The 13529-nt window shown below is 42.9% G+C and overlaps 1 protein-coding gene across 1 annotated transcript; it reads left to right on the forward strand.

The window, feature by feature from the left end:
• Window positions 1-749: 749 nt before the first annotated feature.
• Window positions 750-10852, forward strand: LOC119019640 (proline-, glutamic acid- and leucine-rich protein 1-like). Its single transcript, XM_037098463.1, has 6 exons — window positions 750-1241; window positions 5369-5413; window positions 5839-5883; window positions 6637-6781; window positions 8037-8198; window positions 8326-10852. The coding sequence occupies exons 1-6, from the start codon at window positions 1191-1193 to the stop codon at window positions 9420-9422; spliced, it is 1545 nt and encodes a 514-aa protein (XP_036954358.1). The 5' UTR covers window positions 750-1190; the 3' UTR covers window positions 9423-10852.
• The last annotated feature ends 2677 nt before the right edge of the window (window positions 10853-13529 follow it).

Here is a 13529-nt window from a genome sequence, read left to right on the forward strand (position 1 = left end):
CTCTGAGGTGAAGGACGATAATGACTCCTGAGCTAGGATCAGAGGTGTGACTCTAGATTTGACAAGCTGGTTAGCATCAGCTCACAAGACCTTCCTGCATGGAGCTGTTTGGCAAACTAATGATGATTCAAGAGTTTGATGGAGTGTTTTTTTAAATTATCCACTGCTTCAGTTGAAAGTCTGCCAACCAAGTCTGTTGGTTTATATCCAGTTTTAAAGAAACTAGTTCATACTGAATGTGTATTTCAGAGGGCAATGATACCCTGCTGCATAGACCAGCACCAAAACACAACACAACATGATGCTGGTCTATGCTGGTTTTTCCAGCAGGGTAACTTTAAAAAAAAAAAAAAAAAAAATCCTTTTATACCTGAAGTACATCAAGTGTAAAATACTTAAAAGGAATCCAAAACTGATTCCCCATTTATATTGTTTATTTTTAAACAAATTATTATATTCAGACTTAGCTTCCAGCAAATGTGTACATAATGCAACCACTATTATTATTATTATTATTATTATTATTATTATTATTATTATTATTATTATTCAGTGCAATTTATGTATCCAGGGTTTATTGTAGACTACGTTTTACAAATCAGCACCTGGCAAAGCTGACGTTTGTAAAAGCCACACACACTATCAGACATCATGATTGTGTTTTTACTACATTTAACACAACAGACACGTGTTGCGGTCCTTGCTGTAGTTAATAAATCAACAGTGTGTGTGTGTGTGTGTGTGTGTGAGAGAGAGAGAGAGACAGCCCGGTGGAGGAGGCCTCTGTGCGGCTGTTGCTGGGAGCTCCGGCCAATCAAAGCGGCGGCAGCGCTCCCGTACAAGTAGTTTGGGGGCTGGAGGAGCATGACATCATGCACAGCTCCAACCCTCTCCGCGAAAACAAAGCGTGAAACAGCCTCATCACACCACAGCAGACCGCGGCCGACGACGGGACCGTTCCGCACTGTGACATCCCCACCTCCGTCCGTCAGAAACACCGCGCTGGTCGCCCCCCCGCTGTGCGCCGCGGAGTCTGGGGAGGGGCGTCCGTCTTGTCCGTCCGGGCAATGGCGGATGGGGAGGCCACCGTGTCTGTGGAGCGGGACAGCGGTGATGGGGGCTCAGCGGAGTAACATCCCACCTCTGCACCTCATCCTTTTCTCTGTGTAGCTTGGTATTCAGCCGTCGCCATGGATCCAGAGAAAACGTTGACTTTCTGCCTCGGGCTGAAGGCGGAGGAGGTAAGTGCGCTGCACACGCACGCACGCACACACAACGCGCGCACCGCTGGCCAACAGCTGGGCTTCAGCTCTCCTGCAGAGCAACACGCTTCCCCCTCGGCCTGTGTTGTTGTTGTTGTTGACAAACAGTGGTCTCACCCATTTGTCACGTCTTAATCTCCGAGTCTTTACAATCTGTTGATATATTTCTCTGAAACGATGGATGCATTTTTTTTTAATCTTTTTTTTTTTTTTTTTTTTTTTTTTGCACCACTGCAGCAAATGTTTTGTGAGCAGTAAAGTCAGTCAGTCAGTCAGGTCTGGGTTGTGTTGGCACTGTTGTGTGCCCAGTGGAAGGATGCTTGGAGTCAATGCAGAACACGTGAGGAAGTTGTACAGTCGTCCACATGTCAAAAGAATATCATGGGAATACTCACTTTGTTCCCAAATGAACACAACTGCTGCCCTAAGACGACCTCAGGTGTTGTGACTTGTTGATTTGTGTTGCTGAAGCTGCAATTTGATTTCAAGCGGATTCCTTGAAAGTCAGTGATAATGCATTAAAGTAGTTTTTTACTGCCAGACCATTACAGCCTAGTACATCTAATGTACAATATCCTGTCTGGCTGAAGAACTAAAATACTGCTGATTCAGCGCAGGAAGATAATGTTTCCTACTTAAAGTCTGTTTTTTGTTGTCTGTATGTATTTAGCCACTACAGCGAAAAATGGCGATGACTCAGATCTGGAAACTTTAAAAAAGTTCTCGAAGAGACATCTGTGTCCCGCCTGTTACTGTGACATGTAAAACACAACACAGACCACAAAGCCTCTGGCACTGCGAAATATGCATTAGCGGCATAATAACCACGATTAAGCACTGCAGTGCCAAACAGGTGGTACTAGATTTACAGTCGGAGTTCGATTTTCATCAAGAAAGAAGAAAGTTACAGTCTGAGGACATAACTGAGGTTTCCCCCCCCAAGTAAAATTAGTTTGTCATTTTTTTTCCGTTCAAAAACGTGCTGTTTCTGCATCTTATTTGTATGTCTTGAATACATTTTGACGTTGAAATTGAATTTCTTAGACCCGCATGACGACAACAGTCGTCAGTCTTAACTCTAAACAAAATATGAACTGATACTCCTATTAGTTTTTATAAGTTACATCTTCCGTCATCATCTTCTGTTGTCTAAGACTACAACTTATGATTATCTTCATTATTGATTAATTTTTGCTGAAGTGACGTCTTCAAGTTGCCTCTTCTGTCAAACAAGCAGACCAGAAACCCACAGACTCGTCATTGACTATCAGAAATGACAAAAAAGCAGGAAGTCCTCACAGTTAGGAAGCTGAAACCAGCAAATATTTGGCATTTTATCTTGAAATTGATCATCAAAATAGTTGGCAGTTCATTTTCAACTAATGGTTGCAGCTCTGATTTTAATCTTACCATTGCAGCTGAAATACTGGGTGAAATATCGTTGACCCAATGGTCTTGTTGTAACAGTTTATAGAATTTTTTCGAATGTTTCACAGTCAGACAAGAAGCATCGTGTTCTTCAGCTCTCTCGTGCAGCAGGGGTATAGTGAGGGTATATATATGAGTGTGGCGGTCCCCTGGATACGTTTGGGACCCAGGGAGGTGGGGGGGTGGAAGTTATTCGTGGTTTGGCCCGTGGTCTCTGGGGAAGTCTGAATGATCACTTCACACCGCTGTGCCTGTCCTCAGTGCCGTGTGGTGGGTTTAACCACAGGAACTCAGCTCGACATCGACACTTCCCCTCCTGACTTTCAGAACAGTATTGAAGCCTCGTCAGGAGCCACTGTCATCTTATTTGCCGATAAGCTGGTTGCAGTCAACGAAGTGAATATCAGCTGATTTGATCCGTGAATCTTGAAGCTAAAAGTCGACCATCAGAACTCCACTTATTCTTGGATCAGATGGCTTCTCATTTAAAATCCTAATTGTAATTAAGCTTCTTCTCTGTCCTGGAAATCCAAATTTGAGCATGTGGGCTTCTTGTGTTAAATAATTTGAAAGTTTGCAAGAAGAATTATATTAATTTTATTTGGTATCACTACCAAAACTTGAGTATTGTATCAGCAGTGGCATTGAAACATGTACCCAGCTGAGATAACACTACCTGTGAAGGTATCATGTCTACACAGATCAATGTTAAGCAGAAAGGACCAGCAGTATGTCCTTGGTTAGATATTGCTCCTCCACCATAGTGTCATTGTTTTTATTTCTGCATGACCAGAGAAAAGGACACAAATCTGAAGGATAACACGTCAAGTTAAAACACTCATTTCCGATGTGTTTCAAAGATATTAAAACACAAAGAAGCAACAACGCAATCCTGAAATTCAAATACACATGACCACAATTTAAAATCCCTGTCCTAAAGTCCTGCGTTGACATTGTTACTTAAATAAAAGTACAAAAGTGTTAAAAAAAAAACAAAAACCCTTGACCGCGCTGGATCCCACGACTGCTCCGTCGTAACAGTCACAGGTTGGGTGGACGAATGTTGCTCAAAACCCCCAGAAAATGATTTTAAATTCTAAACAAGGCGCCAGCCTTTCCAGAAATATCAAATTCAACAGGGTGAATTTGTGGGAAAATGCATAGTATGACACAAGAAATCTTGAAATTTTTCATGAAATGTAACGTAGCTGCACTCACATGTTGGGACAGACTGAAAATGTCATATTGATAGAATTTACGATCGGTTACAAAATGTAAATCAATATATGGAACTGTGACACTGTGGATGCATCAGCTGTTGAAGAAGTGTATATATAGTTAACTTAGAGCTACTTTTTTTTTGCACATTGTCCAGCCTCAGGGCAGCATGTGGATCTGGCTGCTTGTTGAGTTTTGGCACCCCTTTTCTTTTTTTTCCTTTTTTTTTTTTTTTTTTTTTTACACTTTTTTGTCCTGGACCTGCTAATAGCTGTGTGTGCATTGGCTTGTATGCATGTACAGACACAGTGTGCAGTTGCAGCGCCAACATTGTTCCCCATGCTGAGTACACAACCGGCAGCCAGTTGTTAACAAAAGAGGTCTAATTTACATTGCTGCAGGCCTGGAGCACGACAAGCCAGCGAGCCCCTCGGTGTGTGTGTGCGTGTGTGTTCACATTGTTTGTGACGGTGGCCTCACAGCCAGCAGCACACACACTGGCATTTTTTTCCTTCCATTTTTACTCACAGTGAGCCTGAGTGACATTTGCAGAGGTGTGAGTGACACACAGAATTTTTAAAATCTGCACAGTGACTAGCACATGTAGTGTTAATTCGCTCTGCTGCTGATGATATTTGGACGCTAACGGTGCTAGCATCCATCCTTTATAGGTAGGTTAGCCCGTTTACAGCTTTTAAGGTTTCACTGCCTGCTGATATGTCAAAAATAATCCCATGTGGAAAACGACCGTTCTTTTTCAAAATGACTGGATGTTTCATGCTTGTGTGTGTGTGTGTGTGTGTGTGAGCCTCGTCGATTGGCAGACCAACAGAATCCGTTTTTCAGGCTCACAAATGTTTGAGATTTCTTTTTTTTTCTTTTTGTCGTTTTGAAAATCTGTGAGTGTTCCACTGTTGTGCAGACAAAGCCAGCTACTTCAACATCTTGGACCTGGATAGTGCACGTCTATTTTTCAAACATTTTTACAGATTTAAACGGTTAGTTTGGAGACAAATCAGCCATGAAAAAACGATCCGTCATTGCAACCTTCAACTGGTGGGATTCAGTTTCAGGGGTGAGGTACCTTTTAGCTTGCTAGTTCTGAAAGAGAGAGGGAGAGAGCTGACGAGGTTTTTAAGAGCCTGAGTGGGAATTGGCGCTTTCTGTCTGCTCACTTCGACCCACAGAGGAGAAATGGGTTTTGTTAAAAAAGCCATTGACCTTCCCATCTCCTTGAAGAGCCAGCATCTTCAGACGGGGGAGAGAACAGGGGCCTTTAGTGGGCTTTTTTTCCCTCGTCATGCTTGATTGCAGCAGCGTAATTTGTTTCCCGTGAAGCGTGTGCCCTTGTCAGTTGAAACACGTTGGCGCAGATCTTGTGTTTATTATTCACTGTATCATTTGTCTCACTCTCTCCCCTGCTGTATCTTTCTCACTGTGCGTCTCTTGTCTTTGACCAGATGACCATGTCCCTGCAGGGGCTGCATGTGACTGAAGCTGCTACGGTAAGGGAGCTCGACCTTCAGCCACAGCTAAACATTTCATACCACTGGATGATATAAAGCATTGTCCACACGAGTAGGAAAAAAAAAAAGCCTCAGAGCGTAACCACGGTGGTTGCCATGGCAATGCATAATTATTTGTTAGCACTTCTCAGCCTCATGTGTGGTAACTATGTACATAACACAGATTTAGAAACCTCGTCCTCTTGCTGCATGACTGTCGTAGCTTATGGTGCCTGAGCTCATTTCGGCTCATCTCTTCTCCCCGAGCGTCGAAAGTGTGACGACTCTCAACGACGTGTCAAACGTTTGATATTTAATGCCGGCGTTTAATTCTTCACTCGCTTTCTCGCCCTCACGCCGACTCGCTAATGATTTAAGATGTCACTGTAAAAACTCTCAGATGTCCTTTCATTTGTCATTTTTAGGTGGCGGTTCCTCAGAAGGAAGCTGACATGCGCACAGTTAATAAGGTGTGAGATGTTTTTTTTTTTTTTTTTCCACATTTACCCGACAACATGTGGCTGCACTGCACACAAACATACCGTCATCTGACAAAATAATCTCAAAGGTCCCGTGTGTAGGATTTAGTGGCATCTGGCAGTGAGGTTGCAGACTGCAACCAACTGAACACCCCTCGTCTCACCCTCTCCCCTGAGGGGAAAAAAGGACCACTCTAGAGTCATTGCTCATTCTTGGCTATCTCAGAAACGTAACAATTCTTAATTTCACGTGATAATACACGAAAGAAAACATAATTATGAATATTATGTTCCATTTTTGCCAAGAGGTCAACCCTAAATCCTGTGCACTGAGCCTTTAAAGCTGCATTAATTGATATTTCCAGCTTACAGTTTTGGTTTTACGGCCGCCAACTAAGGATTTAACAGCCAGATATCTAAACGGAGCTAAAACACAAAATGAGAAACAGGACTCCAAATAAATTCTAGTGCTGTAAATGCAGATATTGTTTTATATAAGTTCAGTCAGATGATAACAGGTGAGGAGGGAGGAAATGTCTGTGTTCTTCTTTGTCCTTCTCTGCTTTATCATGATTAAAACCTCTAAACAAAAGATGATAAGGATTATAAGTCAAGTGTGTCAGTCAAGTCAAGTCGAGTATTTTGTCGAGCTACTTTTGCGGCGGTCACGAACAAACTTTAATACTCACACCGAGTCTGTTGTCTTCACTGTGCTGATATGTGACGCTGTGTTTCGCCCACCAGGTGGTAAAGCATCAGGGGGGTTCTGGTAGCCGGCCTGTTGTCAGCCCCAAGTACTGTCCTGGGGTGAACAATCCAGGTTACCTGTGTGAAACTGGGCACTGCTGCGGAGAGACGGGCTGCTGTACCTACTACTATGAACTCTGGTGTGAGTCGACCGACTGACTTCTTCTCCTCTGTAGCGTAGACGGGCTCCCGAGGTTAAAGCTGTAATTTGTGACATTTATCTTGCAGTGCTGCCAAGACTTCATATGCACTTTAACTCACTGTGCTGCTAATTGTTGTGTTGTTATGTAACCAACCTTGTGGTACCATTTTTAGATATGTATTGGTCCGTCGCACTGCTAAGGACTGTTTTTATATCTGAATGCAAGTACACAAAGAAATGAAAGTAAACTGAATCTTGAATCTTGGGGACACTTTGAGTCCAGACAGAAAAATTATGTTTTCCTTAAATTGCGACTCCATATTTAGAAGAGGTTATAACAGTGTTTTAGTTCTCCTCATGATTTGATCTCTGTTGACATGATCAGTTATACGAAACATAATATGCAGACGAGCAGAGGAGAAATTTCAGAGAGGGACGATGTCAAAATCTACCAAGTGGGGAAAAGATGTAGTGGATGTAACACTGAACATATGGAACTCAATTTATCATTTGGTTATAATGAAATCCACATTTTACAGAGCATAAATACATCAGTGTAAAAATACATCAGTGGTTGTAACATGACTTTGTTTTTTTCTAGCTTGTCAATCTTTGACATATTGAATATTGCATCATTACATTTAGTTATAGTTGATGAATAAGCTCTTTTTGTGCTTCACCATGGTTGTTGTCATTATCCGATTTGTTTGATTTTAACTCTAAGCAAATAATAAAAAAAAAAATACTGTACTGCCACAGTCAAGTATTTGCAATAACCACTAGGAGGCACCAAACAACTGTTTTAGGCTACATGTTGCAACGCTCTCTAATTGAAACTGATTGTTAGATCTTACAAATCCCTTTTTGAAATCACGTCTGAATCTGTGTTTTTCTTTGTCAGATCAGAGGATCATATAAAAAAGAAAGACATTTCCAGATAAGACTAAATGTTAACTATACGGCTAAGTTTGACATTAAAGGATTTTTAATTTTTTTTTTTGCCACTCCTCCAACTGTTTGGCTACTGAGGACCAGAACTCCACCATACACACATATGGTAAAAAATAAAAGCAGCAAATTATGGACTGAAATTAATCACCTGTCCCTTATATAAAACCAGTTATTGCCAATTCAAAACACTGTTAGCCTGAATGTAGTCTTGAGTAGATCTGAGATGTAATCCAGATACCAGTTGGACAGTTTAACATTTAGTTTTTTATGATGATGAATGCTTGAACGGTTCATGTTGGTGCAGGGTTCTGGCTGCTGTGGACGGTGCTGATCCTCTTTAGCTGTTTCTGTGCTTATCGCCACCGCCGGGCCAAGATGAGGATCCAACAGCAGCAGAGACAGAGGGAGATCAATCTGATCGCCTACAATGGGGCCTGCAACTACCCTTCCTCAATGCTGGACCTCAGTACGTTCACTTAGAATATTTTACTCTACATATTTAGTTATTCACATATAATTTGGGGGTGAACTGTTCCTTTAACGAGCCAAGTAGCAGACTGCACATCTCACCTGACGTGTTCCTTCCGTCGCAGGTTTTCTGGCTTCCTTCAAGCTGCCCTCCTATGAGGAGGTGGCGGCACAGCCAAGCACCCCTCCTCCGCCTTACAGCTCCGTCTTCGCCCTGCAGGGAGGTGCCATGGGAGGTCCTAGCTCCGCCTACCCCCACCACCACCACCACCGTCACCCCTGCCCTCCCTATCTGGGCCCCGGGCCAAGTGCCCTGACCTCCTCCCAGAGCTCTGACAACTACACGAGCTGCTCCTGCGAGTCGTGCTCTCTCACCTCCCCCTGCAGCACCTCCTTCTCTGTCCAGGTAACAGACGAAACATACGACAGCAGCCACATCTCCACGCCCAGTGAGGCAGGGGGCGACTGTGTCGCCCTGCCGAGGGGTCTGGCCCGCTTCACCGCGACACCTTCCCCGCCGCCGCCGGCACAGGTTCCGCCCGATGTCGTACCCGCGGTGACTCCTGATGTCATACCCGTACAGAGACGGCCCTCAAGTGGCAGCGAGGGAGTCTCACCCTTGGCTCCACCACTCTCTCTTCCTTTACACTCTCGTCCCCCACACCCCTCTCGCCTCCCTCTCTCCCCTCTCATTCTGTTGTCCTCCCTCCCTCCTGGTCAGATCCATCCTCTCGTCCTATCGGACCCTCTCGGAGCGGTGGCCGTCCAGAAAGAGCAAGAAGGAGAGGCCTCGCTCTGTGGTCCCATCCCCAGATCCGCTCTGTCTCCCCCAAAACAAGCTCTCTTCCCCTCCAACGTGGCAGTTTTCGTGCATTGCGACAACAAAGAGGAGCACAAAAAAGATGAGGAGGAAGAGGAAGAAGACGACGAGGAGGAGGACCACTTCCGGCATCGACGGCTGACGGGCGACTCGGGAATCGAGGTGTGCCGCTGCCACGTGAAGAGAGAGGAGCGAGAGGAAGAGGAACTGCAGAAGGGGCCTTTTGGTAAAGGAAGGAAAGAGGCTGCGAAGGAGGCGGAGAGGGTAGACGTGCTGCACGACAGCGTGGACTGTTCCCTCCGAGCGAAGATCGCCGCTCATTCGCCACTCCTGGACGACTCCTCGTCCTCCGGCATCATCCAGAAGACAGGCGAGGCCATCATCACTGTGGAGTCCTCGTAAGCTGGCGGCAAGGGCGATGTAATCAGTGGCAACAGTGAGATGCTAATGCTTGATAGCATCCACGTAGATCAAGACGAGTAGGTGAAAAGCTGAATCACTGAAGGAAAAGTCTTGTAGGTCTTCAAAACAAAGAGGAATGCATCCTCTTGGTTTTTTTTTTCCTCTGTCTCTTCTAACTCCAAGATAAGCTGACACCTGAAAGTCCTATTTTGTAGTTCATTTATTTGTGATTCAGGAGAAGGCATATCTTTTTCTCTAGAGTGATGAAAATGCTAACGAGTTTCTCATCCTCTTCCATCTTCCCACATGCTAACCAAATCTGTTTCTCCCCACAAACCCTCTCCCGTTTACTTCTGATCTCTCCTTTCGCTGTCTGCATGACGCAACATTGCTGAAATAGCATTTTAGCTCTTGAAATGAATTTTCCTTATAGCCAGTGGTTCCCAACCTGGGGGAAAGGACCCGTCTGAGGATTCAGAGTTAAATGATTAACTTAACAATCATATGCTTATTTTTTTTTTGATGTTTCTCTAATCTAGTTATGGATTGTATGACCTCTCTGGACACTCAAATGAAACAATCTGATCATCTGAGAGGTGGAAATCGATCTTTGGGGGATCTGTTCACACGGCGTCGACATATGCAATGCGTGATGGGGTCACATCAGTATATCCTTTCGTTTTAAAGGGTCACGCCGCAACAAGGTTGGGAACCACCACCTGATTTAGCATTAACAAGAATCACAAATGACCATGACTGTTTATCATTAACTGACATCCTCTTGAAGTGAAAAAAATAAATACATACACACACAAACACACACACATATATATATATATAGTAAGATTGCTGAACAATTCATTTTCAAAAGAGCAGCTCAAACAAACTGTGCGTGGATCACTTTATTTACTTTTTAACTTTTGAAAAGGGATTACAGCTCCATGGTTGGAGGTCACAGGACTAACCTGTGACCTTCTTGATGTTGTGGGGTGAATTTTTGCTTTCACCAGCCTACTTCTCTCTGTTCATCAGAGGGAATCATGAGAAAAAGGCAACTACTGTAAGTGTGTTTTATACATTGTGTCTTACGTTGCTCCCTACAGAAAAGGGGGTGCAAACACTGATTAAAACGTGTAGGTGGCAAAGCTTTACGATGGAGTGATGATTACACGTTGTTGTATCAGATTGTTACATGATTATGCTGTTTAATTAACTGACTGTTTGACTCTGGATTTATGGTGTCTGAACACACTCCCTGGTTGGTTGTTGCCATTTTTTTTTTTTTTGCAAGGCAATGTAAATCTTGATTCCTTCACGGACGGACTGTTGAGTTTTTACGAGGCAGAAACTTTAAGCCTAATCTCATCACTGATAATGAATGTAAAAGGTTATGCATTGCAGCAACAAAATATATATATATATATGCAGCAACAAAATATATATATATATATATATATATATATATATATATATATATATATATATATATATATATATATATATATATATATATATATATATTCTTAAATCGTTTACGGAGAATTTTTATAGCATGACGCTGGACTGAAAACCTCTGGAAAAGTGTCCAAAAACTGCATCGAGTGCAGGCTTTGAGCAGACACTTTGAAATGAAGTGCCCACTGTAATGTCTGTCTGAGTCAAGTAAACGCTTGCGAAATGTACGGAGTGAGGGTTTAAAGAGTTGATAATGCAGTTTATTCTCGCTGTGGCTAAAGGTGTGGTCATGCTCCAAATGCGTCCTGGTTGATCCTGTTTTTGGATGTGAAATAACGTGTCAGTCGATGTCCAGTTTTACGGTTTGTTTCGCACAGAGAGAAGTCTCTGCCTCAGCCGGTCGATATGCCCTTGATTGATGCTCTGCGCTTCCTGGTCTTGGTCGTGGGAATAGCACACATGTACTGTCTTGTATTTGATTCACAGTACAAAATGTACCAAAGCATAGAACAAGGTTTAGAACGAAAGAATGTCTCGCATCACATTGATGTGCATGCGTCTCTATAGTTCGTTGACTCGAGGCCACTTTGCCGCGTCCTTGACTCAGCAAAGAGCCGACTTAATTGTCTAATGCCTGAAGGCAATGCTTTCAACTCATTTAGAGTTGTGTGGACAGAAAACTCTTGGTTCATAACACCTATATTAGTTATACAACCCAGATACAAAAAAAAAGAGGTTGGGACGCTGTGTAATACATACATTAAAACAGAATGCAATCATTTGCAAATAACCTTTAAGAAGTGTTCCTGAGCCCATTTAGTAATATCCTTTTCTTTTTACAATCATGTGAACTCAGAGAGGCAGACAAGTTAAAAAACAAACAGTGAGCTTTACTGAGCCGATGTCTAATGATCCAAAAAAGCAAGTAATAAAAGAAAGAATAGAATAGAAATACAAAACTGAGGGCAAAGTAGAAAAATCACAAGGAAGGAACAAATCGAGAACACAGGCAACACACGAGGACCGGGGGGGAACGTGTGGATGGAAACGGACGAATCGACAAAGACTGAGGGGACAACAATACAAACTGAACCAACAAGGCTGATGTGAGACAGGTGTCGGGGGGAGATTCAGATTGGAGGAGACCACAGGAAGACGGGAGGGGAGCTGAACACTGGGAACACTGGGAACGAGACACAACTACAAAATAAAACAGGAAATAACTAACCGAAATCAGAGACCGTGACAGAGTTTATGTCAAGAGAGGGTTTGGCAAGTTAGCACATGGCGTTTTCACACAGCGTCCTGACACTTTTGAATCGAGATGCTCGACAAATGATGGGTCTGTGTTGCGGGGTCATGAAGGTCACGTAGATGTCTTCTGATCGTCTGACTGACGGTTTGTCTCAGAGCTCAGACCAACGCGCTGACTCTTTATCCTCTGAACATATCGTCATGAAAGCCTTTTTTTCCGGCTCCTGTACAACTTTTGGGCTTGAGAATGGACAGTTGTTGGTTGGTTTTTTTTTTCTCACTGGCTCTCGCTCAAAGTAAATGGTGCCTAGATGAGAATAGACTTTTCTGTTAGGCATTCTATAGTTTACTGCTGCTATGTGAGTGTGTGTGAGTGTGCGCGTGCGCGTGGGGGTTTTCTGTAAATTGTGTATAGTCGTACATGAAATGGGCAAACATTTTCTAGCAGTGCTTTTAGCAGTCTCTTTATAAAATATACGCAGTATGTAGTACATGTGAGACCTGCAAAAATGGTATTTAGCAATAGTATTCACACTTGTTTCCTTACTCTAGTCGATGCTGGTCGATAGGAAATTAGCTGTTGTGAAAAAAAAAAAGAAGACATTTACCTCTTTATAACTGATCCGTGAGCTGTGCTGGGCAGAGGCCTGTGATTGTACATAACACTGCATTTTTAAATGCCTTCGGCTTAAGGTTTCTCCCAAGTGCAAACTCGGATGATCTGGTTTTTTACTTTAGCCTCATTTTGTGCCTCTCATGTGTTGACATCACGTTCAGGTCACAGAGTTAAGCATAAAAAAAAAAAACAACAACAACAACAAAAAAAGAAGGGACAACACTTACCGCTGTTCTGTAGGTGTTTTCAGGTTCCTTAAAGACTTTTTCTGGATCAAACCAAACATCCTTCTGCTGATGTAAAAGGTTTTTTTTTTTTTTTTAAAGCTGTTTCCACACAAAGACGCGAGCAGGAGATAACGTCTCCTCCTGTAATTTCTCCATGTGTAGGACGTGAACCACACTGTAAAAGCATCATTATTTGTTAGATTTTTCTATATTGGTGTTTCTCTCCGACTGTTTATATTTTCATACAGAGAATTTAGTCATTTGACCCTCAGTCATGTGTCCTGTCGTGTTTATGCACATTCAGAAATAACATCTGAGTAGTCCGTAGTGTTATTTGGGGGAAGTGGGAAGTGCGTCCCGTTTCCTTCCCTTCTTGTTGTAGACACTATGAAGATTTGTGAGTCTTAGTGATACATGAAATGGCTCCACAAACCCATGAAAATATTATGAAGTTACGCAGCTCATTAAAAATGGAATGGCTGTGTCAAGTTTGTCTCAGACGGAAAAAAAGGGGGCAAGGTTGATTATTTCATCACTATTTATTCAGATTTTTCC

Source organism: Acanthopagrus latus, chromosome 1, assembly GCF_904848185.1.
Source record: "Acanthopagrus latus isolate v.2019 chromosome 1, fAcaLat1.1, whole genome shotgun sequence".
Classification (NCBI taxonomy): domain Eukaryota; kingdom Metazoa; phylum Chordata; class Actinopteri; order Spariformes; family Sparidae; genus Acanthopagrus; species Acanthopagrus latus.